This window comes from Protopterus annectens, chromosome 9.part0 (assembly GCF_019279795.1).
Source record: "Protopterus annectens isolate FY-2018-M chromosome 9.part0, PAN1.0, whole genome shotgun sequence".
NCBI classification, from domain to species: Eukaryota; Metazoa; Chordata; order Ceratodontiformes; family Protopteridae; genus Protopterus; species Protopterus annectens.
The window spans coordinates 849,062,028-849,088,586 of NC_056743.1; the positions used below are offsets into that span (position 1 = coordinate 849,062,028).

General features: G+C 38.5%; 1 protein-coding gene across 7 annotated transcripts in view; it reads right to left on the reverse strand.

The window, feature by feature from the left end:
• Positions 1-26,559, reverse strand: part of RGL2 (ral guanine nucleotide dissociation stimulator like 2) — a 791,449-nt gene that overhangs the window by 216,450 nt on the left and 548,440 nt on the right. For all 7 annotated transcript variants that reach the window (XM_044083541.1, XM_044083538.1, XM_044083537.1 and 4 more), the window contains one exon: positions 5,218-5,339. In XM_044083541.1, coding sequence (XP_043939476.1) covers positions 5,218-5,339 — 122 coding nt within the window. The remainder of the gene's footprint in view (positions 1-5,217; positions 5,340-26,559) is intronic.

Here is a 26,559-nt window from a genome sequence, read left to right on the forward strand (position 1 = left end):
AAGATTTACAACAGTACATAACTGTACTTCAACAAATATTACAAATGTTAGGTGGTGTTAGAGGCAGAAAAGTTTGTTTTTTAAATATCATTATTCACAGTTCAATATTTATTTTTTCATTTGCAAAATTAGTAAGAAGCTCTTGTAGTATGTTGTCTTTTCAAAGAAAAAAACAATGCTCCAGCTATGGCCACCAGTAGTTTTTTTTCACTGCAAAGAAATTTATCAAAGAAACAGAAATGGAAGTTGTGGATCCAGAAACTCAGTTTGCTCCTCACTGAAAATGGAGTAGCTGAGAATCCTGAAATAATACTGAGTGCAATGTTTCTGCATGTTGCAGGGGAATAAGCACTGTACTTATTTGATACTTTTATATTTCAAGAAGAGGAAACTGTAAAACAGCAGCAGCAAAAGTGAAATTCAAGAATTAGTCTGAACTTAAAATGCACATTTACTCACAACATATTCTTTATACGAAAACGAGGCTCAGTGAAAACTCTAGCTGCTTATGCTACTAAGGTAAAAACAAGTAAGCAACTGAGTTTGGCGATTCACTGCTAATATTCAGAATAGTTTCTGATACTAGAAATGATCAGAGAGGAGGCATGCTTTTAAGAGAAGTGGAGATTTGTGCATAGCAAGTGAAATTACAAATATACAGTTAAAGGAATTAATTGAGAAAATAGATGTAACTAAAGTAAAAAAATGTGAGTCAAATAGTAAAGTAAAAATAAAGTCTGAAACAAAAATGTGCAAAAATAGAAGTGGTGTGAAGTGCACTTGACAAATTTGAAGTTCAATTTTCTGTACTTGGTTTGACAGTATAAGCATGATAGGAAGAAGTGTCCAGATTTGATCAAATTTGTTCAGAGCTGTGGCTGACAAGACTTGTTTTACAAAGATAAGTGTTTTAAGGAGTATGTGTATTACTGAGGCAAAGTATAAAAAGAAGATTATATATAAGCACTATTGTCAGACAACATGTTTAAAACTTTGGGGCTGAAAGACATTGAAAGGAAAGCAGTCCATATGTCAATGATTTATTAAGAATGCTATGTAAAGCCATTGGTCAGAAGCTAGTGATGTGAATATAAAATTAAAAATGTAAGATACTCTTACATATAATATCACTGGATCAGAAATGTAATTTACCTAATTTTTTTGTTATTTGGCTTGTGAGAACCCCCAACTATTAGCAGGGATCAGGTCCTGGTGGTGCTCACCAAGGCCAAAAATATAGCCTCAGTGGACACTGACAATAACCTAGGATGCCTCATAGATAGCTTGAAACATGACCCATCATGACCACTTAAGTCACTTTTCAACTATTGCAGCAAAATAGACTTTGTGCCATGAGAATGAAGGACTTCAATGGTTATCCGACTTCACAAGGGTGGACCATCAAATGACCCCAGAAACTATAGACCTATTAGTCTGACTAGTTTAATATGCATTTCCATGGAATGAATTACCATATAAATTATCAACAAAGACATAGGCAACTTTCAGACACTGGCCCTAACCCAGTTTGGCTTTGCCAAGGAAAGGTCATGCCTACTAAACTTGGTGGACGTCTTTGAGAAGGTCACCAAGGCAATGGATAAGGGGAAAACAGTGCATACTGCCTACCTGAACCTGGCTAAGGCATTCAATACAATACCACACTTGGGCATAGTTGACATACTTACCGAACTGGCCATAAACCTCTCCATAACTTGTTGGATTGCCAGCTGGCTCACAGGCAGGACCCAGACCACCCCCACTAAGAAAATGGTCACCAAAGGGGTACATCAAGGCTTCATACTTGCACCACTCCTATTTAGCATCTACTTTATGGAGGCAAAGGCTAATGTCAAGGGTCTTTGACTGACCAAGTTTGCAGATGACTGCAAATTGCGACCTATCATAGATTCCCAGCATGACACAAACATCTTACAAAAGGGTCTAATACAGACAAATGACTGGTGACAAAGTCATGGATTAAAACTCAATGCCAAGAAATGCATTACAGTACCTTCTGGGAAATCTGCCATCCAAGCTAATTACTTCATCAGTAAGACACCCTTAAGAGTATGACCCAGTAGTCAGAGATCTGGGAACATACACAGACAGTAATCTGGCTTTTGACCAACATGTGGCCATGGTAATAAGAAAATCATTGTATGTTGCCCAGGTCCAAGGAAGTCATAGTGCCACTTTAATCAGCCCTTACTAAACCCTTCATTGAGTATAGTACCTCTTTCGGCATGTACCTGACCACATATATGCAACAGTTGGTACACCCACAAAGATCCCTTACCAGGAGAATCCAGGGTATAAACACAGTATCCTGTACAGATCACCTTAAAGCCCTGTCTCTATACTCTGCCTCCTACAAGCTACTGAGAGGTAATCTATGCCTGGCATACAAGGCATCCTTGGGTCCAGCTCTAATAGACCTTTCACTCATCTGCAAAATGAACAATATCAGAACCATCAGATCCAAGTTTTTAAATTTTGCTTGTGACATAAATAAGACATGTTGGCTAGACAGATATGTGTCTCTGAGGATCCCCATGCTCTGGAATAGGCTCCCCCATCCATGTGAAGCAGAGTCCATCCCTACCCTACTGAAGTGTAACCCTGACCAATGGATGGGAAATTGGAAGTTCACCCCGGGTCTGACCCCTATGTCTTGGATATTCAGAGGTCGACAGTAATGCCCAAATTAACATACCCCTCCAACATAACCTCTAAAAACATCCTAACATACCCCCTCTTAATAAACAACCATGATACAAAGGGATACAGTTGGACTGGTTTGCATGGCTAGGCTTATAAAAGTCGTGGTGGTTAATAGCCTAGTATATTCCTATGAAGCTAAGTTAGGCATACTGAAATATATTCACAGTGTTCAAGCAAAGTGTAAAGTATAAAGGAATAGTGACCCAGTCATAGAACTGTACAGGAACAGTGACTCAGTAATCGAATTGTGCAGGAATAGTGACCCAGTCATGGAGCTGTACAGGAATAGTGACCCAGTCATTGAACTGTACAGGAACAGTGACCCAGTCATCGAGCTGTACAGGAACAGTGACCCAGTCATTGAGCTGTACAGGAATAGTGAGAATAGTGACCCAGTCATGGAGCTGTACAGGAACAGTGACCCAGTCATCGAGCTGTACAGGAAAAGTGACCTAGTTATGGAGCTGTACAGGAATAGTGACCCAGTCATGGAGCTGTACAGGAACAGTAACCCAGTCATGGAACTGTACAGGAACAGTCACTCAGTCATCGAACTGTACAGGAACAGTGACCCAGTCATGGAGCTGTACAGGAACAGTGACCCTGTCATGGAGCTGTGCAGGAAAAGTGACCTAGTCATGGAGCTGTACAGGAATAGTGACCCGGTCATAAAGCTGAACAGGAATAGTGACCCAGTCATGGAGTTGTACAGGAAAAGTGACCCAGTCATAAAGCTGTACAGGAACAGTGACCCAGTCATGGAGCTGTGCAGGAACAGTGACCCAGTCATGGAGCTGTACAGGAACAGTGACCCAGTCATGGAGCTGTACAGGAACAGTGACCCAGTCATGGAGCTGTACAGGAACAGTGACCTAGTCATGGAGCTGTACACGAACAGTGACCCAGTCATGGAGCTGTACAGGAACAGTGACCCAGAACAGTGAACCAGTCATGGAGCTATCCTGAAAACTGTAAAGAGCAGTAGCCCTGCTGATTTACTTACAAATGTGAGCAGTGTGCCAGAAGAATTATACATTCATGTACGTCTAGATGCTATGCCAGTAATACTTGATCCAAGGAAGTCCCATTAGTAAAAATGAGCAGGAATTAAAAACTCAGGTGTCATTATAAAGCACAGGCAGTGAATGATTCATATGTGGTACAGCCACTGTACTGGAGGAGAGCAAGATACACATTTGTACTGATTTGCAAATTCTGAATAAAGTGATTAAAGGAGAATGCTTCCCACTGCTTATGGTTCAGGAACTGATCTCAACTCTGCCATATGCAGAGTTGTTTTCATTAAAAGGTGTGCACCAAAGATTCTGGCATACAAAGCTCTACAAACAACTTTGGGTTGTATGCATTTAACATGCCTTTAAGACAATATGGATTCCAGAGATTCCTGTTTGATATTTCAGTTGCGGCGGAAGTATTAAAAAAACTGAAGATGAACTTAAGAAGAAGAAAATAATCTGGCAACACACCAAACTAGATGCAGTATGGCATGTATTCAACATGCAATAACATCAAAAAACACTCCATCTACAACAAGATAAACCACCAAAATACACTGATTTTCACAGTAGAAGGCATTCAGCTTTACCACTTTTACTGGTCATAATATACTGTAAATAATTGATTCAACAACATACTCCTGCCAATTTGTCTTACCTTTAAATATCAAGCCTACATAACTCACAATCTCAAATATACTGTGGTAAATGAATAGTAAACAAATTGTAACAGTTAATTTTACTCATCAGAATTACTCTGTCCCTCAACCTTTACTTGTGAAAAAAGGTGCAAAGCAGACATACAAACATCAGAAGATTCTACTAGAAGACCTTCAGATTTTTGAGACCATCTAAGTACTGCAGCACCTTTACAGCTATTCTTTCCATACTTTTGTCACCCTCTTTCCCTCCAATTAAGCAAAATCAGATATATTTTCAAGCCTCAGTCTAGTTTTATTATAATAAAACAGACACTAATGAAGTTATCTCATACACTCCGCTTTTGCACGCAACACACACAGACTTAAACAACTGAGTGCAAACATGCACATGTAACATTTACAGTAAAAAAATTAAAATAAATTTTCTGTGAATAAAAGTGACATATTGTAATGGCCAATAAGTAATGTTAAAGTCATAAAAATGTAAAAGTAAGTTCTCCATAGTAATACAAATTAGTCACATTTATTCCACCTCTGTTCCAACCTTAAACTTCTTGGACTTAAACTGAACTAATGCCTCACGCAATATACTTCAGGTTCCTACAAGTGTTATGAAGACCTAAGAGATATGACAAAATAAGAATTAAAGCAAGAGTTTGTTACATGTTAGTTTTTCTGATCCAGATAGACCAGTGTTTAAGTAAGAACATAACATTCTTTACAAGCTTCATCTCCATGCTTGATAAGGTGTCTTTCACTGCCTTGACAGAAAGGCTTAAATATGTTTCCATACTGATACAAGTGTTACTACTCACCTCTCTGCCTCACTCAGCATTTCAATGCTGTTGAACCACTGTAGAAACTGTTCATCTCGTTCAAAACTGTAGTGCTTGCAGGCAGACTGTAGCAGATGGATTTGAGCAATGATTTCAAACTCCTGCCAAAAACACATGGATGTTGAGTCACTGTGTTAATTTACGCAGTTATACCACAATGCCAAAAAATAACATGCTCACAGTATAAGGAATATGTGGCTATTAAGATTCATCCAAGTGTAGCATCAGCTTCAGCTGAAGCAGATATAACAGCGTCTTTTAGCACTGGGTCAGGACTACATGCACAGTACGTTTAACAGTGAAAGTAACAATTTTACAGCTCTACTCTATGGTATTCCTGTATTACAGGCATACCACACGAAAATTCCTGTCCTGCATAATAACACAGGAAGTAAATGCTTTGCAATAGTATCATTAGAATGAGTCACCTTATATAAGTAACAGTAAGAACTACTGTTTTGTAATTATTTTAGTAAGAGCAACACAATATAATTATAAAGTTGACAGAACTGGCTTTGTGCTGTAACATAGGAGTTGTCATCCATATGTAATTCATGGGGAGATGGAAAAGTAATCAAAGGTAAATTGTCCATTACATAACATGAAGAAATATCGTTGAAAGCCACTTTCAGCAAATATTAACTTTGTGCTTTTCCCCACAGTTTTAAGTCAGGGGGATATGGAAGTCTCCCCCAAGCATGGCCCCCTAGTGCAAGAAAAAAAAAAAAGAACTTTATCATGATTCCCTGAAAGTGACTTTTGGTGATATTTTGGTAATGGCATTGTTTATCTGAAAAATTTGCCTTGATGGACCATCATGAATCTACTTCTTGTAACCGTAATATCAAAAATGGTGGAATTAACTGACATATGACTATTACTAAAACGACCCACCTTATATCTATAACACTAAGAATGGCTACTTTTAAGCTAATTTTTAAGTACACCACATTGTTTCTTGTGGTAGAAAGAAACATGACAGCTAATTATTCGGAATATTACCTACTAGGCTGAAACATGCTTTTCGTAAATGAAGTATCTCAGTCCTCTGCATTCCTCAGGATTTACCTTTGTGCCAAGATACAATGATCTAAAAGCTGATTATGTTAAGATGGAGAATGCAGAAAGTGAGGCAGTTGTTGGCCATTTGGGTGGGTAGGGGTAATATTGGCATTTCAACAGTGTTTTGTTTTTTGCAGCTGACATGACTTTCACTGAATTAGGCCCCCTGCCCTATAGTTTTGAAATAGGTTAGTAAAAAAATATTGAAAATAATCACATTGTAACCATAAGACAATAACTGTTTTGAAATTAACACGCAAGTATAATTGTCTAGAAACTATTCTAATGGGAAATTTTTATTGCAATGCTGAAAATCTAGGATGCTTAACTAAAGCTAAAATTCTGAATTTTTGAAAGAGACACCAAAAGAATGACTAGACTACTAAACAGTTATCTGGAGATATTCAAATAAATAGACCTGGACTAAATATGGAATATCATATGAATGGAGAAGTCTTTTTTTTACAGACGCATGTGCATAACACAAACTACATTGCCATTGTGAGTAGTTAAGAAGTGCAGGTAAAGGATATTCAAAAAGACAGGTTCAGAATTACTAAAAATAGGAAAACTAGGAGAGCTATTTGTCTATGTTTAACACAGCCAGTACAGCAGTTTGGTGTGCTGAAGTTCAGCAGGGACTGTATTTGTCTATGTTTAACACAGCCAGTACAGCAGTTTGGTGTGCTGAAGTTCAGCAGGGACTGTATTTGTCTATGTTTAACACAGTCAGTACAGCAGTTTGGTGTGCTGAAGTTCAGCAGGGACTGTATTTGTCTATGTTTAACACAGCCAGTACAGCAGTTTGGCATTTTGAAGTTCAGCAGAGACTGTATTTGTCTATGTTTAACACAGCCAGTACAGCAGTTTGGTGTGCTGAAGTTCAGCAGGGACTGTATTTGTCTATGTTTAACACAGCCAGTACAGCAGCTTGGTGTGCTGAAGTTCAGCATGGACTGTATTTGTCTATGTTTAACACAGCCAGTACAGCAGTTTGGTGTGCTGAAGTTGAGCAGGGACTGTATTTGTCTATGTTTAACACAGTCAGTACAGCAGTTTGGTGTGCTGAAGTTCAGCATGGACTGTATTTGTCTATGTTTAATGCAGCCAGTACAGCAGTTTGGTGTGCTGAAGTTCAGCAGGGACTGTATTTGTCTATGTTTAACGCAGCCAGTACAGCAGCTTGGTGTGCTGAAGTTCAGCAGGGACTGTATTTGTCTATGTTTAACGCAGCCAGTACAGCAGTTTGGTGTGCTGAAGTTCAGCATGGACTGTATTTGTCTATGTTTAACACAGCCAGTACAGCAGTTTGGTGTGCTGAAGTTCAGCAGGGACTGTATTTGTCTATGTTTAACACAGCCAGTACAGCAGCTTGGTGTGCTGAAGTTCAGCAGGGACTGTATTTGTCTATGTTTAACACAGCCAGTACAGCAGTTTGGTGTGCTGAAGTTCAGCAGGGACTGTATTTGTCTATGTTTAACACAGCCAGTACAGCAGTTTGGTGTGCTGAAGTTCAGCAGTGATTGTATTTGTCTATGTTTAACACAGCCAGTACAGCAGTTTGGTGTGCTGAAGTTCAGCAGGGACTGTATTTGTCTATGTTTAATACAGCCAGTACAGCAGTTTGGTGTGCTGAATTTCAGCAGGGACTGTATTTGTCTATGTATAACACAGCCAGTACAGCAGTTTGGTGTGCTGAAATTCAGCAGGGACTGTATTTGTCTATGTTTAACACAGCCAGTACAGCAGTTTGGCATTTTGAAGTTCAGCAGGGACTGTATTTCTCTATGTTTAACACAGCCAGTACAGCAGTTTGGTGTGCTGAAGTTGAGCAGGGACTGTATTTGTCTATGTTTAACGCAGCCAGTACAGCAGTTTGGTGTGCTGAAGTTCAGCAGGGACTGTATTTATCTATGTTTAACACAGCCAGTACAGCAGTTTGGTGTGCTGAAGTTCAGCAGGGACTGTATTTGTCTATGTTTAATGCAGCCAGTACAGCAGTTTGGTGTGCTGAAGTTCAGCAGGGACTGTATTTGTCTATGTTTAACACAGCCAGTACAGCAGTTTGGTGTGCTGAAATTCAGCAGGGACTGTATTTGTCTATGTTTAACACAGCCAGTACAGCAGTTTGGTGTGCTGAAGTTCAGCAGGGACTGTATTTATCTATGTTTAACGCAGCCAGTACAGCAGTTTGGTGTGCTGAAATTCAGCAGGGACTGTATTTGTCTATGTTTAACACAGCCAGTACAGCAGTTTGGTGTGCTGAAGTTCAGCAGGGACTGTATTTATCTATGTTTAACGCAGCCAGTACAGCAGTTTGGTGTGCTGAAATTCAGCAGGGACTGTATTTGTCTATGTTTAACACAGCCAGTACAGCAGTTTGGTGTGCTGAAGTTCAGCAGGGACTGTATTTATCTATGTTTAACACAGCCAGTACAGCAGTTTGGTGTGCTGAAGTTCAGCAGGGACTGTATTTGTCTATCTTTAATGCAGCCAGTACAGCAGTTTGGTGTGCTGAAGTTCAGCAGGGACTTTATTTGTCCATGTATAACACAGCCAGTACAGCAGTTTGGTGTGCTGAAATTCAGCAGGGACTGTATTTGTCTATGTTTAACACAGCCAGTACAGCAGTTTGGTGTGCTGAAGTTCAGCAGGGACTGTATTTGTCTATGTTTAACACAGCCAGTACAGCAGTTTGGTGTGCTGAATTTCAGCAGGGACTGTATTTGTCTATGTATAACACAGCCAGTACAGCAGTTTTGTGTGCTGAAATTCAGCAGGGACTGTATGTGTCTATGTTTAACACAGCCAGTACAGCAGTTTGGCATTTTGAAGTTCAGCAGAGACTGTATTTGTCTATGTTTAACACAGCCAGTACAGCAGTTTGGTGTGCTGAATTTCAGCAGGGACTGTATTTGTCTATGTATAACACAGCCAGTACAGCAGTTTGGTGTGCTGAAATTCAGCAGGGACTGTATTTGTCTATGTTTAACACAGCCAGTACAGCAGTTTGGCATTTTGAAGTTCAGCAGGGACTGTATTTGTCTATGTTTAACACAGCCAGTACAGCAGTTTGGTGTGCTGAAGTTCAGCAGGGACTGCATTTGTCACTGTTTAACACAGCCAGTACAGCAGTTTGGTGTGCTGAAGTTCAGCAGGGACTGTGTTTCTCTATGTTTAACACAGCCAGTACAGCAGTTTAGTGTGCTGAAGTTCAGCAGGGGCTGTATTTGTCTATGTTTAACACAGGCAGTACAGCAGTTTGGTGTGCTGAAGTTCAGCAGGGACTGAATTTGTCTATGTTTAACATGGGTCTATATTAAAACCCTGAAAGATCTAAAATGCGAATGTATGTACATCGACACATAAAGGTCGATGTACATACACAGCGAAACATGTAAACGGGGAAAATCAAAATGTCAAATGCGTTTCGTCAGCAAAACGTGCCACACAAGTAAGTACAAAATAAAAAAAAAATACATTAACACGCTTATGCAGGGGGGCAAGCCCCCTGCACCCCCCACACCCCCCTTCCTAAATATACCAACTCCGAGACTGCACTACAGTGGGGAAAAGGATATATTTCCTTTTCCCCACCACCACGCTGCTGGCTAGGAAACACATTTGGCATTTTGATTTTCACCATTTACGTGTTTCGCTGTGTATGTACATCGACCTTTATGTGTCGATGTACATACATTCGCGTTTTAGATCTTTCGGGTTTCTAACTGGTAACCGCTTAACACAGCCAGTACAGCAGTTTGGTGTGCTGAAGTTCAGCAGGGACTGTAGATAAGTTTGGGAGTATGTAAGTGGGGGCCTTTTTGTTGTATTAGTTGGAAGAGTCTGACAGAAAGAACACACAATAGAAACATAGTGATAATGCTAGGCAATTTATTACAGGGACCAAAAGAAGCCTAGCCATGTATAACCTTTAAGCAGGGACATTTAAAAGTTCTTGCCACCATTTTTTAGTACAAAATAATAATTCCTATCTCTCAAATCAAGCAGGACCATACATGATAAATGAACAAACGCTACAAGAAGTAAGTGCACCACTTGGTTCTCCTTTATTCTCCTGGTATCTTGAGAATTCACCACTGTGAATGTGTAACAAGTGTGCATACGGATTAAAATGGTCTCTTAGAAGAGAAGTCATGTATGCCTGCATAGGAATGTAGTCAGAAGAAGAAATTAAAATATAGCTGCAGGAGTTAGAATAAAGACATACCTCTCTTACACATTCCATGAGTAATATTGTAGCTAATCTGGCATGATACTGAAGTACACCTTCTGAACTAAGCAGTGACCCATTTGAAGTAATGAAGAGGAGGGCAGGGGAAGATGATTATTAGAAGAAATGGGCAGGTCACAGACCTAGAAGACAATAGCACAGTAACTCTTTGTCTTTCAGAAACAAAGAAGGGAGAAACAGGTGAGACTTTAAAAATTTGCAAGGAATAAATAGGGTGGCCATTGTTTATTTCTCCAAGCATACTGGGAACTGAAATACCACAGATACAATCACAGAATTGAAGAATATTTAGGAAAGACTGTCTACAGGGGATTAATATAATCTATGATCTTCCCTAAAAAGAACCATAGGCACTAAGGTGTTTGTGTAGTTAAAAAAAAATAAATAAATATAATTCACATGGTGACAATGTCAATTGGAATGGCTGGCATCTTCACAGTACATCTGGTAGCTATCACAGATTATTAAGGCTGCAAGCTTTTATTAAACTGTTCCTGTAGTCTAGGGTTTGATTCCCTCAACCTTCATTTATCTACTGTGTCACTATAAATAAGTCACGTAAATGGGCAGTGCTGTTCGTCATGCCTGAAAAGGGACTGTTGTGTTCACTGGGCCTACCTGGTTAAGACAAAAAGTCAGGCAGACCTAACTGTAATCTCAGCAATTAGACATGGATGAATGCCTGAAAAGGAGGAGTGGGTCTGAGCTGCAGGAGTGACAACAGAACTGAAGAGGTTAGGAATCTTTTACTGCTGTTCCACACAATAAATTTACTGGCCTTAGGGGTGTGGCTTTCTTATATGTTTAAGAAGCACATTGTACCTTTAACTGAAATATTGGAAATAATGACAGTTCTATGAGTATATACTATTGTAAGACTAACTGATCAACTGTGAAAACTGCGATCTCAAAAGATGAAAGCACTTAAATGAGAATATGATTTGAATTGTAAAATCCACAGACAAAAGGCATTTTCGCAGGAGGGACCCCCCCACCCCCACCCCCACCACCTTCACTACTTATATATATATATATATCAACTCTGAGGCAGCACCATCTTAGGGAAGGAAGAAATTCTTTGGACATTGCGGGTCTATATTAAATCAGCGAATGCTTAAAAAAGTGAACGCTAATTTATCGACTCTGTGTAAGCGAAAGCTTACAATCCTGAACACTCGGAAAAGTGATTTTTTTCCCAGGGAAAAAAAATTGCTGTTCCAAAACAAAACAAAAAAAAAAAACTGTAAAACAATACATAAAGTGGGGGCTTCGTGCCCCCACACACCCCCCTACGTAAATATACCAACTCCGAGATCGCACTACAGTGCCGAAAATGGCAAAGTAATGGAAGCGGCCAAGTGAATTCTTTCCCAGGGAAAGAATTCGCTTAAAAGCCGCTTCGCTATTTTGCCTTTTTGTTCTTTTAATTTTGATCAAGGCGCATTCGAAAGAATGCGTCTTCGATCACTTAACTGGAACCTGACACTGCTACCTTAACCATTAGAGAAAAAAACTGGCAGTTACAAATGAATAATCTTTTATACAGGAGTCAGTCAGCAGTGTGTCAAGCTGCACCATCTTAGGCAAATAAGAAATCCTTTGGACATTGCAACCTTAACCATTAGTGAAAAAAAGCCAGCAGTTACAAATAAATAATCCTGCACATGGGAGTCAATCAGCAGTGTGTCAAGCTGCACCATCTTAGGCAAGGAAGAAATCCTTTGGACACTGCAACCTTAACCATTAGTGAAAACAAGCCGGCAGTTACAAACGAATAATCCTTCATACGGGAGTCAATCAGCAGTGTGTCAAGCTGCAACATCTTAGGCAAGGAAGAAATTCTTTGGACACTACAACCTTAACTATTAGAGAAAAAAAGCCAGCAGTTACAAATGAATATCATTCATACAGGAGTCAATCAGCAGTGTGTCAAACACAAGCTTGGTTCTGTAATGGCAGCTGTGGAAATACTTATATCAGGATATTTAATATAACCTACAAGTTGCACTAAAGAATGCAGCACATATTTTTTGAAAAAAAAAATTAAATGATATAATTAATAAATGAAAAGATATAAATTTTCTTAGTCCACATTGATATCACAGTACTTATTTCTGGCGAAAGTTGGTATGAAGTAGAAACAATGCAGTATTTCTCTGACAATCTGAGAGTCTGTTGTGCAACTGGTACTACTCTGTATTAATTATATGGTGCAACATATGCCTTCTCTGAAAATTTTAGAATCTGGCCTGTAGGCATTATTAGCAGAAAAGGATCTCTGGAGCAATCAGTAAACTTGCGTAATTTTTTTCATTTCATCCCTAGCCTGACTGTCATAAAAGATTCATAGGTTCATAGGTGTGTACTAGGCCAACAGCCCTGGAGCCTTTACAAGCCTAGCCCATAGAAGTGCCCTGGCACCATGCTGCCGTTAGTTCCCAGTGCCTCTATCAAGTAGAGCCACTGGAATGAACTTTCTATTTTCTATCCACTCATCAAGATTTCTCTTGAAAAGGGCCAGTGAGGTGCTCTGCTTGACATGTATGGGAAGTCTATTCCAGAGCATGGGCAGTCCCTGGGTTATGAACCTGTCCCTCCAGCATGTTCTGTTAATTGTTGTAATGAGGTTGAGGTCCCTGGAGCGTGTGCTGCGGAGGGATTGGGATTTCTTTAGGTGTAACATTTCTAACAGGGCTGGGTCAGACATGGCTTTGTAAGTCAAGCAGAGATTACATCTTAATAGATGATATGAGACCAGTCATTGGTCTTTTGTTCCCAGCTTTCTTTCTCAGTACATGGCTTATATTCCACATTTGTTTTAACTGTAAGTATCAGACTCCCTTATTCTGTCCTCTGTTGATCTCACTGTAAGACATAATATTTCACCTCTTGTTTCTTCTGACAAGGTTTGTGCAGTCGTTAGTCTTTTTCTCTTCTCATTTAGAAGTATGACTTCCACACATCTTTCTCAAATAACAACAAAGATGTCATCTTTCATATGCAATTGTCTGCATACTTCTTAAACAGTTCTGTATTGGCCAGATTCACTGTTCAGCTTCGGATCTGCTTAGGACAGGACACAGTAGATTCTCTCAATATCTATGTACTGTTGTCTTTAGCTCTTTTAGGAGTACATAGTGCCTCCAACCAATGCCAATGTGATTTGATTCCATCTTGAGTTTTTTAGCAACTCTTCACTGTACTAGTTGCCTGTATACTCCTGCCTTTCTATTACGGTAAATGCTAGACTCATGTATATTAATCTTGGCTGACTATTAATAAAGTCTTTCTAGCAGAACAAATGCCTCATTTCAAAGTTACATAAATCTAAAAAGTACATAGAGTACTCAGAGAAAGTGGAAAGATGTGAGCAACCAGACCCTAGAAACGGTCACAGAGGCTAGGGGTTGGCATTTGCTAATTACAACTTTCCTGTATTTCATGAAGCATGCTTGAAACAGATCTTTTTACTCACTGTACAACATTTGTGACTACTCTGTATTACCGATGTCAGTCTACCCATGGCCATCCTACTGGCCATGCTGCCCCACTGTCCTACATAACCACTGTAATATAGACACACTGAACCATTGATAGTACCCATCCTGGCTCCCTACTGAAATGTTGGCACTCAAAATACAGAATGCTGAAAAGCTGAAAAAAAAAGACCAAATACAGAGGAGAAGAACGAATGTCAAAAATTGCTCTTCTCCTTAAAAGTTCTTTTTGCTTGGGGGGGCAAGCCCCCCTCCAAACATATACATACCAACTTGAAAATTGCCATACCTCGGAGGAAAAAGAAAATACTCCAAGAAATGGCATTTCAGGCTTAGTATATGCAGGTCGATCATTCACCCATTCAGCCTCCACATTTTGGGACTCATTCTAGCGGGTTCCAACATTTCAAATGGTTACCAACCTTCTGTACTCAATCACCCCAATCTGAAAATATATTTCCTCTGAGGGTCACATCAGCTCAGAGAAAAGTGAACTGCAGTAATTACCTTTTCTCTGTGTTGGCACAATCTTATAGGTATATGGAATGGGGGTGTGCCCCTGTAAAAATAGTTACTATCACAATGTAGTTAATTAGGTAAATCATGGCCATCTTTCAGTCAGTAGTAAGATCAGCTGTGATAAACTAAGTGCAGCATTTTAAGTATCAGTACCACAAGGTGGACTCAAAAATTGTTTAGTACAATTAATACTTTTAAACACCTTTAATAAATTACCAGTTAAGACAAAGGCACACATACAGTAATAGAAAAGGAAACAAACCATATTGACATTTTTTTCATTTACATATAATATATGTTACATATCATTTCTTTCTTTCTAACAATTGTCATTTAGTCCAACATTACGTAAATTGCTCATTGCCTGCCTTCCCTTAAGATCCTACTTCCAGTTTATTTATATATTTTACAATATTCAGAACTTCAAATAGATTTTCATTTCCATTTTTGACAGCCAACAGAATTAAACATAATAATGCTTTACTATGTCTAGGCAATTCTTCCAGCTTAAAAGAGTCATTTCCTTAGTTACAGCCACTTACTCACCTAATATTTAGTCCTTTCTACGGAATTTTAAAAATCTGCCAACTCATTACAGCTCCCACAAAACATGTTCCCAGCTACCTTTTTCTTCGCCATCATACCCCCAATGTTTGCTGTCTGAGGAAAAATTATTTGTCTGCTTTATGTATAAAAATACCTACATAAATGCTTCAAAGCAAAAATCCTAAACCTTTTGGACTTTGTTACACACTTGGGAGCCTTACATATTTACTCCCATTGAGTACAACTAATATTTTAAGTATTATATATTTTTATTACTACTTTCTTTTACATTTTATTAGCAGTTAGGTATATCTAAACAATAAGGCATGACAAGACCTAAGGTTTAATAATATTACTCCTAGGATGGACCAAATAAGAATACAAGACCAAGTATTCTGACCACTTTTTTAACACCTTTATTAAATTATCACTTTGGACAAAGGCAAACAGACATTAACAGAAAAGAAAACAAACCATATTAACATTGTTTTCTATTTACATACATTACTAAAAAATCCACATCCTATATCTCAGCTAAAAAAAATCCTTAGTTATGGCAATTTGCTCGCCCAACATTTCTGACAGAGTACTCTGTAGGGAATTTTTAAAATCTGCCAGGTCATTACATTCCCAAGACACAGAGGTTCATAGGAGGTTATTAGGCTATTGGCCCTAGGGCCTTTATAAGCTTAGCCATGTTATACCCTTGTTCCCTTACTGAGCAAATTGTATATATATATATATATATATATATATATATATATATATATATATATATATATATGTATATATATTTGCAGCTCGAGTCTATGGTCAGCACCAATTGCCCTTATCCAAGAGGGACATAGGTGACACCCCTGGGCAAATTTACAGTCTCCCATCCAGTTGTTTAAGTTACACTTAAATAGGGTCATTGAGGGGCTCTGTTTTTACATGAATTGGGAGTTTTCAGCTATCTCTTTCTTTCCCCTCACACCTCTAACATTTGCTATCTATCTGAGGAAATTTTATTTGAGGTGTGACTGAGGTATAAAAATACCTATGCAAATATTTCCAAGCAAAGATACTACATTTTCTGAACTCTGATGCATACTTGGCAGCCATATGTATATGTCCTCCCATTGTTCTTTTGTAAATTGCTTTTCTAGTCTCTCTTCCCAATTTTATCTAACATCCTCTGATTCATTCTTATAGTTATCATGCAATATTTTATATTTCCTACTAACTGTCTCTTTTTTTAACATCAGCTTCTGCTCTAGATTTGACCAAAACCCCCACCAGAGCAGGTCTTTCACTTAAGATTCAATTTTCTCATTCTCTTTGCTTATACTTTGATATCAATCCCTGGTGGGGAAGGAAGTCTGTAGCCTGCAGTCCAAAAGTTTTCTTAGCCTGAACCCACTCTGTACCTTTTCCCTGTCTAGTTATTTGCTCCCAATACATTGGTGCCTTTTCCAGTTTTCTCCAGTGAATTACAGCCCCCTCTTGCCTACTTTCTGCATCCCTACTTGCAGTCATCCCTATTAGCAAAATCTCCTTTCTCCATTTTTGTGTTGGCTCAGTTCTTAAAATACTTTCTGCTACTTTTTGAATATAATATTCTGTATAGTTATTATTCTCCTTAAGGATCTGCATCCAAAATCACACACACTCTCTCTCTCTCATTATTTCTTGAAACCTACCTGTGCTTCATCAGCATTCCTTTCCACTTTGAATTATAACCTTCTGCTTGTGTTATGCATATGAGCCTGAAATGTGTAGCTCTAAAACATCCCTTCAAACCAGGTATTCTTAAACTACCTTGTTCTATTGGAAGTATCAGCTTATCCTACTTAACTCTTGACCTCCTCCTCTCACATATAAATTCCTTCAACCCTTTATTAATGGCTGTACATAGCTTTTCTTTTGATTAATAAAAATGCCTGACCAGTGTATATAAAAGTAAAGGGACTAAAAACATTTTAACTGCTTGTATCTTACTATTCATATCCGTAAACAAAAGCTTCCATTTTTTGTTTTTGTATTATCCTTTATTTATTTTTTCCCACATATCCTTAGCTGCCATAACAGAAGCCTTTTAATCATCTTATCGTGTTGCCTTATAATACGGGCAATGCTGAAGTAGTTTGTGTGTGGGTATATAATTTATGACTAAAACCTTTGTTTTATCTTCATTAACTTTATAACCTGGAAAGACTTGAAACTGCTTCAAAATGTTCCACAGCACTGACCTGTCCTTTTCTGGATTTATTTGGTGCAAAATAATATTACCTGCAAATCAAGGCAACTTTTCTTGATTGCCGTATCAGTTATATCCTTACATTTCTGAGTAACTTATTTTCTTTGCTAATGGCTCTAAATATAAAGCAAATAACAAGGAGGAAAGAGGACACCCCTGCCTGGTTCCTCTGTTCAAACGGGTCTATATTAGATCATCGAAAAGGTTCACTATCGAATGCCATAACGTTGAAATGCAAAACCCGAACCCTAACAATATTGAAACCTCAAAACAACAAATTTTTTCCCAGGGAAAAAAAATTCGCTGTTCCGAGAAACACACACACACCATAAGCACACAAAAAAGCAGCGATTCACACACATACACTTAAAAGCTACATCTAACCCTACACTACACTGCACATACACTACTATCTATCCACTTACCTTAACCCAGACCCTAACCCTAAGGTCCGTCCCTATCGCACACTCACCTCACCCTAACCCTAACTCACTCAACTTGCCCCAACCCCAAATTCTCACTATCGCACACTCACCTCATCCACGCCCTAACCCTAACTCACTTAACCTGCCCCCTAACCCCAAATTCTGTCACTATCGCACACTCACCTCACCCACTCCCTAACCCTAACTCACTTAACCTGCCCCTAACCCTAACATCCATCACAATCACACACTTACCTGACCCGTGCCCTAACCCTAACTCACCCAACCCACTCCCTAACCCGAATGTCTGCACAACAACACGCTTACCATAACCCAACCCGTAACTTTCCACCGCATCGCTGAAAACAGCAAAGCCACAACAACGGCCAACCAAATTCTTTCCCTAGGAAAGAATTTGCTTTTGTGCAGCTTCGCTGTTTTCAGCATTCGAGATATTGGATTTGATATTAGATCATTCTAAATTCAGCCGTTTCGATGATCTGATATAGACCGATTCAAACACAACTTATCAGAGGGAAACCCTCCCATTTTAATTCTTGCCTCCAGTCCTTCATATATCCTCCTAATTAATCTTATTATTGTATCAGGGAAAAGCTGAAAGACACAACAATTGTATCAGGGAATTTAAATGCTTCCATTGCCATACTCATAAAAGCTCAGCTGTATTTTCTTTACATTCTGCTTCTCTCTGGATCACCATTGTTCCATTAATGTAATGGAAAGATTATGAGAATGGTTTGACTTTTCCACCTCCTCCCAAGTCTTTTACTAACAATAAAGCTATTGGGGGGGAGGGCTGAAGGTGACATGTTTTATAGCAAGAGTGTGAATTTTGATGAGGACACAATGCAGCGTGATTACCCTTGTTATAATGGATAGGGTAAGGTTTTTGCGGCAGTTCCTTTAGATGTACCCCAGCCGAGGAGAATCAAAAGGATTTGGAATCGGCAGCAACTGGTGGGCCAGAGACAGACAGGCAACAATAAATCATTCTACAGAGAGAGATACTGCAGACATTGATCGATCAGTTGACTGTTTTTAATGAAAGCAGTAATTTTTGTGTTTTTAACTACAGTGACTTTGTAGTCAACCAAGGGTGAACTCATCTTTTTGAGAAAGGGCCAACATTTATGTTATGCCCACTCGCAGAGCCAGAGTTTAAGATATTTTGGTGGAATTAAAATTGTTTACATGAAGGTTGAACTTTCGTTTATATTTTGGTGTGAATGGTAGTATAAATGTTCATTTTTCTCATGTTTGTTCTAAACCAAGTACGTTCACCCCCCCCCCCCATTGCACCTTTTATTTTGCTGTTTGAAAAAATGTGTGATTAGGATATCAGGCAAGTGTTAAAAAAGAAAATCTGTAAATAAAGGTTCCAACTTGACTGAAAGTAAACTGGCTTTGCTAAAACAGGTTACTGACAATAGGTCAAAATGATTGATGAAACCGGACAAAGGGGGTAGGCTTGTGGTCATGAGCTCAAATGATTATGTAAATAAAATGACTGACATCCTGTTCTGTGATATCTATTAGGAGATTTCTATAAACAAAAGAAACATAGCTTATTATAAAAATGATGTGTTTCTAAATGATTGTTTGACACAGGATGTCATTACACATGTACAGTTAGATTTTCTTACTGTGGCCAATCCAAGAACTCCATCGATCTTTGGGATACCAAAGGTCCACAAGAACTTGTTAGACCCACCCCTGCTACCTATTGTTGATGCAAAGCCATCAAAAACTTTTACTCTGGCCCAGTTCATCGATCAGCATTTGGCGCAGGTTGTTGAAAGGGTCCCTTATTTATACAAGGACTCTTGGGATTTTTTTAGCACTATTTCTGAAGAGGACTATTGATGTCATTAATTTGTTCTCTGTTATTTCCCCATGACATTGGCTTGGAGTGGTTTTATGATTACCTGTGTAGCAGCAGTGGTCTTGATCACTCCAGGATTAAGTTATATGCAGACCTGGTGGAGGTTGTACTCAAAAACAATTTTATATATTTTGAAGGCCACCTTTTCAAACAAAGTATAGGTGTGGCTATGGGGGCTGCACGCTTCCCAACTTTTGCCAACCTAGTTATGGCTGAGTGGGCATTCAGAAATGTTTTGACTTCCCCTTTTTTGAGCATTGTACACTTTATGGCTGCTACCTTGATGACATTATTATCTTTTGGAAGGGTAGCATGGATGGCCTCAATACATTTTTTTTGCTACATGAGCAATACAGCTTCCTTTTTAAAGTTCATCATCAATATTTCATCTGACTCAATCAACTATGTAGATGTCACCATTTCTAAAAACAATCCCCTGCAGAGATTCAAGTCCACCATTTACAAGAAGCCCACTTATTCTATCTCTTTACTACATTTTCAAAGTGGGTATCCAGTTCACCTAAAAAGAGGTATAATGAAAGGGCAAATTGTGAGACTCGCACATATGATTTTGAAACATGACGTTTTACTGGAGGAGACCTCAAAATTGAAATCAATGTTTATGAGACGGGGTACCCCCATCTTAGGGAACATAGACCAGGTGCCGATAAAGCTTCCAGCAACAAAGTTGATTTTAGTAGGGCTATGATCTTTACTTACAACTTGGATGCTAGGGATATCAGTGCTGAAATTAAAAGGAATGGGAATGTGTTTAAAACAGGGGGTGAACAATTAAGTGTTTTAGGTTCCTCCCCTCTTTTTGTGTTTAGAAAAGACATTTCCTTCAAAACAATGATTGAAAGGGTTAACATAGGGCATGAACCTGGGAGGATGAATAAATGTGGCAGGTGCAACCAGTGTAAATACATCTATGAGGGTCAACATTACATACAGCAAGCTATGGATGATTTTTTTTCTGAAACAAAAGTATTACTACTATAGATCTGGGGTTGTGTACCTGGCCCAGTGGCAGGTTTGCTCAGGTTTCTTTGTAGAAAAGACAGAAAAATCCTTAAAAAATGTGAATTTACCAGCACATGAATGATATTGGTAAGAACAATCTAAACAATGCTTTATACAGACATATTATGGACAATACTACACATCATTTTAATTTCTATATCCTAGAAAGCACTGAGGATATTACTCGGGGGTGGGGTCCATGGAAGGATGTGCTTGAATGGAAGGAGTTGAGGTGGCAACTGAAATTAGACTCTATTAATGGTAATGGTTTAAATGATACAACCTCTATAGGGTCAGTATTGTGCCTCAAGTCTTCCCAGTATTTATGAAACATTCACTGAAAAAGTTTGTTTAATTAACTGCTGCTTTGTTTTATAGGGGCTTTTAGGAAATAGTTTGGATTTTAAGAACATGCATTTCTTAATTCCACATGAAACATTATCTGGGCATATTTTTGCTTTTCACAATGGTAAATTTTGGACCTGCTATTGTCAATATAATTCACATACAGGTCACTTTAAAGATTTGATACAGACTGTTTTTTATTTTAATTGTTTCAATTAACTTTGTTTTACTTGGGTTACCTTGTTATCCAATGGCATGTATCCTAAGATGGTTTGCACCAGTATTTATTTGATGAGATCATGGTGTTGCATATTCATTCTGATGAAGTCCACTGTGGATGGAACCACTAAATGGTTTTAACATTATTCTATTAAAGGATTCGAAATGGCACAGTACCTCCATCTTTTTTTTTTTTTTGCCTTTGGTTTTATTCTACTAATGTTGTCAAATGTTTGCCTCCCTTCCACAAAACCACAGTGATCCATGGGTCCCCTTCACATGTTCGACTTTTCAGAAAGTCGACTTTCATATGGCCGAGACCATATGATCGACTTTTGAAAATCTGGCCATGGGGAATTGCTATCTCTGTACAGTGCGGAATGGGAAGTTTCCTTCTTCCGCACTGTAGCGAGATCTCGGAGATTTAAGTTGGGGGGGGGTGCAGCTCCCCTGCTAACAGTTTAAGTTAAGTGTTTGTTGTATTTTATTTGTTTACTTTATGTGGTCGGCTTTTCGAAAGTCGATCATATGGTCTCGACCATATGAAAGTCGACTTTTTGAAGAGTCGACCATGTAAAGTAGACCCAGTGATCCATATATATCAATTTTGGCAACACCTTTACTATTCTTTTATTTAATATAGACATAAACACTTTATAATGATGGTTTAAAATTGAAATTGATCTGTATGAAGATGGATATTTACCATGCTTAGGTAATACAGCCATCACAGCTTTCTTCCAAGATATTAGGGCTTCCCTCCTTTTAAAATATTGTTAAACAAAATCTTCCAGATCTTTATCACTTTCTTCTTCCTAACTTCTAAATATCCAAACTTCCACTGGAGTGCCATCTGTTCCCAGAGACTTTCCTGAAGATGTATTATATGTCTCCATTTTTATCTCATCTCCTCCTATCCTAATGGTTAGTTGTTGAGCCTCATCTTCCTCTAGCCTTGGCATAATTAAGTCTTCCACAAAAATTTCCATATGTGCTCTTTCTTGATTTCCATGTCTCTTCTTCATACAAGTTTTTATAACATTACTGAAATATCTCTAAAACCTCTACAGAATCTCTGGTTATGATCTTGTTACAGGCTCCCCACTGGGAAAAAACTTTTTTCTACTTTCTGCCTAAGTCATTGAGTAAAACGTTTTTTTTTTGGAATTACTATCAAGAAAGCAGTTGCTTAACAGTAATATTTCTAAACTCGTGCATATTATCCAGATACTATTTTATTTTATATTTAGCACTCTGCATTTGTGCCTCTTCTTATTCTGAGATTCCCCTTATTCTGCACTACTTTAACCTTTGTCAGTCCCTCTGAGTAATTCTTATTTTTTCTTAATCATATCTCTTTTTCTTTTATTTTTACAATTTTAAACTTTTTTATTGTATTCTACTCACTAGCTATAATTCCTATTTCTATCTTACTCAAAAACTCTCGCATAAATTTCATTACCCATTCCTTAAATTCCTCTGTTTTTAACAGGTAGGTGGGAAAGTGCCAGTGTCTCATTTTTACTTCACTGCCCTGCATTTTTATTATTGTTTTATTGGTGCATGATCTGAAATAATTACTGGATATATGGTGAGGTGTTCAATTACATGCAAATGTTCCTGTGAAATATAAGTTCTATCTAGTCGGGCTCCTATTATTTAAGTGAATGCTGTTTCGTTGAGCATGATTACGCGAAATGGAAAAATGCAGAAAGCACGGAAAAGCGATTTTTTTCTCAGGGGAAAAAAATCATTGGGCCATTTTTGGGACTTTGCCATTTCCTCCACTGTGGTATGATCTCGGAGTTGGTATATTTAAGTAGGGGGAGTGGGGGGTGCAGCCCCCCCATCTGGGGTGTGGGGGGGCAAAGCCCCTCACTTTATTTTGCATTTGGATTTTTTTTTTATGGATCAATGATGTTTTTCCCTGGGAAAAAAAAATCTCTGATCTGTGTGTTCGACATTATAGGTTTTTGGGTATTGTGGGTCGATTATATAGTATTCTCAATTTAGTGTGTTCACTAATATATTAGAGACCCATCTAGTCAAGCCCAGTTATTGTATCTTGAGGAATAATATGTAAATTCTGCCCAAGTTTCTACTACTACTATATTCACATGTACCACACCAAATATTTTCATAAAATTCTTCAGAAATCTACCATCTTTTGTTATATTTTCCTTTCTATGTCCCCTCATACATCCTCACTATGGCATATCAAATTCCAGTCCCCACCTTTAATTAATATTCCCTTCTGAAAGCTGATTATTTTTCCCAAACTTTTCTTAAACTCAATAATGACGGTAATCCTCCTTCTCACTTGCCAGTATCCCCTTACTACCACAAATCTACCATTATTGTCATTTTCCCTCTTCTCACACTATTAGAGCCCCTCTAGCAATCAGTACAATTACTCCCCCTTTTCCTTTTTTCCCTGATATTCCATTGAATAACCATCCTGAAATCCTTTCTTTGTCAAATTCACATGGTCATTTCTTTCCAAGTATGTCTCCTACATCATTCTATTTGCACTCTGCATTTCTTAATATAATTCAGTATTCTGTTTGCCTATACCTGTAAGGCCATTTATATTCCAAGATAATATGGATAGCATAGCAATTATGACAAAAAGCCATACATGAGAGTTTTTTGAATAAGTATTCCCAACTTTTGTGTTACATGCACACAGTAATGTTTGGCATGCTGATCTTGTATATAGTTGTTTCTAATTATTTATTTATTTCACATTTGTTAACCGGGTTAGTCCATCTGAGTTTGCTAACAAACCCATTTTCAGTGGAGACCCAAGGGGAAAAGCCCCAGCAAACTTAAGTAAAGATAAAGTGACAATATACAAATATTAAATACCAATCACAATACAAAATAATTGTAAAAAAAGAAAAGGTTATTAACTATTTGCATTCCATTGATAGTAAGTGACCCATTTTCAGTGGAGACCCAAGGGGAAAGAGCCCCAGCAAACATAAGCAAAGATAAACATAGAGGACAAAAGCTATTAAAATAACAATGCAAATATGAAATTAATTATAAAGAGAGAAACAAAAGAAAAAAATTATGAACATTAAGGGTTGCATTGATAGCATTGGTCTAAATTTACTACATATAAGAGTAAAAACAAATAGACAATCATTGTTCAAAAGAAGGAAAATGTACAGACATTGATAGGAAGTGGGGGGAAAAAGATAAATAGTGTGGAGAATGGGAGGGGGAGAGAAAGGAAGGACTATAGTAGTAGAGCTGAAGGTTTAGGAGGTTAGTTTAAGCAGACGTTACTAACAGAGAAAGAAAGTTAGGAGATGCAACAGGTTATACAGTAAGACAGACTAAGACTATGCGTGGTCAAGGCAACTGCATAATTTCATCTTTAGCACATGGGATTTAAGCTCCTTTTTAAAACAGGGAAAGGAAAGGCTGGATCTAATATGGAGAAGGAGATTGTTCCAATTTAGTGAGACAGAGTGTTTGTAAAGTAGTTTGCCAGTATTCCTTTTTGGTTTATAAACTGAGAGAAGATGCTGATCAGCACTCTGGAAAGGTCAGGGAGAGAGAAGAGAGTAACATGGGAGGCGAAAGTAGGGCAGGCAGAAGGATTGTTGAGTATGGGAAAGGTAGTGTGGAGTTGCGGTTGTAGGAGAAGGTGCGGAAATTCCAGCCACTAAAGTTTGTGTAGTGAGAGGCAGTGATGTGAAGAGAGTGGATCATTCACTATAAATCTGGCAATTTTGTTGTATGTTTGTTCCAGTTTCTGCATTGAGGTAGTTTGGATATTGGTAAGGATGGGGGAAGTGTATAGAAGACAAGGTAAGAGAAATGCCTGTGCAAGAGTGCGTTTAGTGGCAGTAGTGAGGAATTTTTTGTTCGTATAAAGTAGTCCAAGTTTTGGTGGTTTTTTTGATGGCCTGTTGTACATGCAAGTCAAATTTTAGATGGTCATCAATTATTACCCAGAGGAGTTTGGTGTGTGAGGCATGGGTGATAGTGGTGCTATCTAGGGAGGAAAGAGAAAAGTTGGATTTAAGGTGAGAGAGTGTCTGAGGTAGGAAGAGAAGGAGTTGAGTGTTTTGGATTAAGGATTAGTTGATTATTTCTGAGCCATTTTTCAACAGAGATAAAGGAATTCTGTGTTAGTGTGTGTAGTTCAGAGATAGTACTGGCGATAGATAAGAGAGTAGATCCATCTGCATATTATATTACAGATGAGAGACTGTAGGATGAATGTAGGTTGTCGGTAAAAATGTTGAAAAGGAGCGGTCCAAGTATGGAGCCTTGGGGTACTCCTGTTTGAACAGCAAGGAAGGGTGACAAAGCCTGCTGCCCTCTAACAGCTCATTTTCTGCCAGTAAGGTAGGACTAGAACCAGGCAAGAGTAGAAGGAGAGAGGTTTAGGTCTGAGAGTTTGTTAAGAAGGATGGGATGAGACACAGTGTTGAAGGCTTTAGAGAGATCAACGAATAGACAGGAGATGAGGAGGCTGTTGTCCCTAACTTCTGCAACCTTATGAGTGAAGGATAATAAGGCAGCCGAGGTACTGTGTTTAGGGCGTAAGCCATGTTGCGAGGGGGTGAGGAGATTTTCATGAATGAGATACGACAGTAGCTGAGTATGTATACATTTTTCAAGGATCTTAGAGAGCGGTAGGAGAATAGTGATTGGTCTATAGTTAGAGGGTTCAACAGAGTTGCCACCTTTGTGCAGAGGAGTGATATAGAAGGATTGCCATATTTTCGGTATAGTAGATTCCTGAATGGAGTGGTTGATTAAGATGGATACAGGATATACAATAGAGTCAGCAGCAATTTTCAGAAATTGAGGGGGGAGTTTATCAGTGGACAGAGAGCATGGTTTTAGTTTAAGAAGCAGGGATTTGATATATTTAGATTTGATATATTTAGTAGAAATAGGCCGCCAGGTAAAAGGCTGAGAGACAGAGGAGCATAGATGTTTAGGGGGAGGTGAGGGTGACACAGAATAGTTGGGATGAGCAGAGTTACCAGAGGGTAGGAGTTTAAAGATGCTGTCTATAAAGTGTTTGTTGAGTAAGTCTGCAGTTGCAGAGGGAAAGTGATAGGGAAAGGGTTAGGGATGGTAGGAGAACCTGTGTGGCACAGGGAGTTGATAGTACTCCAGAATTTTTTTTTGGGTCAATTTGGTGAGTGTTTTGAAATTTAGTGAAATATTGGCAAAATAATATGTTTTTTACATGATTTCTGAGTTGCTTATAACCTTGGAGAAAGGTGGGAATTTTAGTTGTTTGCCATTTTTCCACA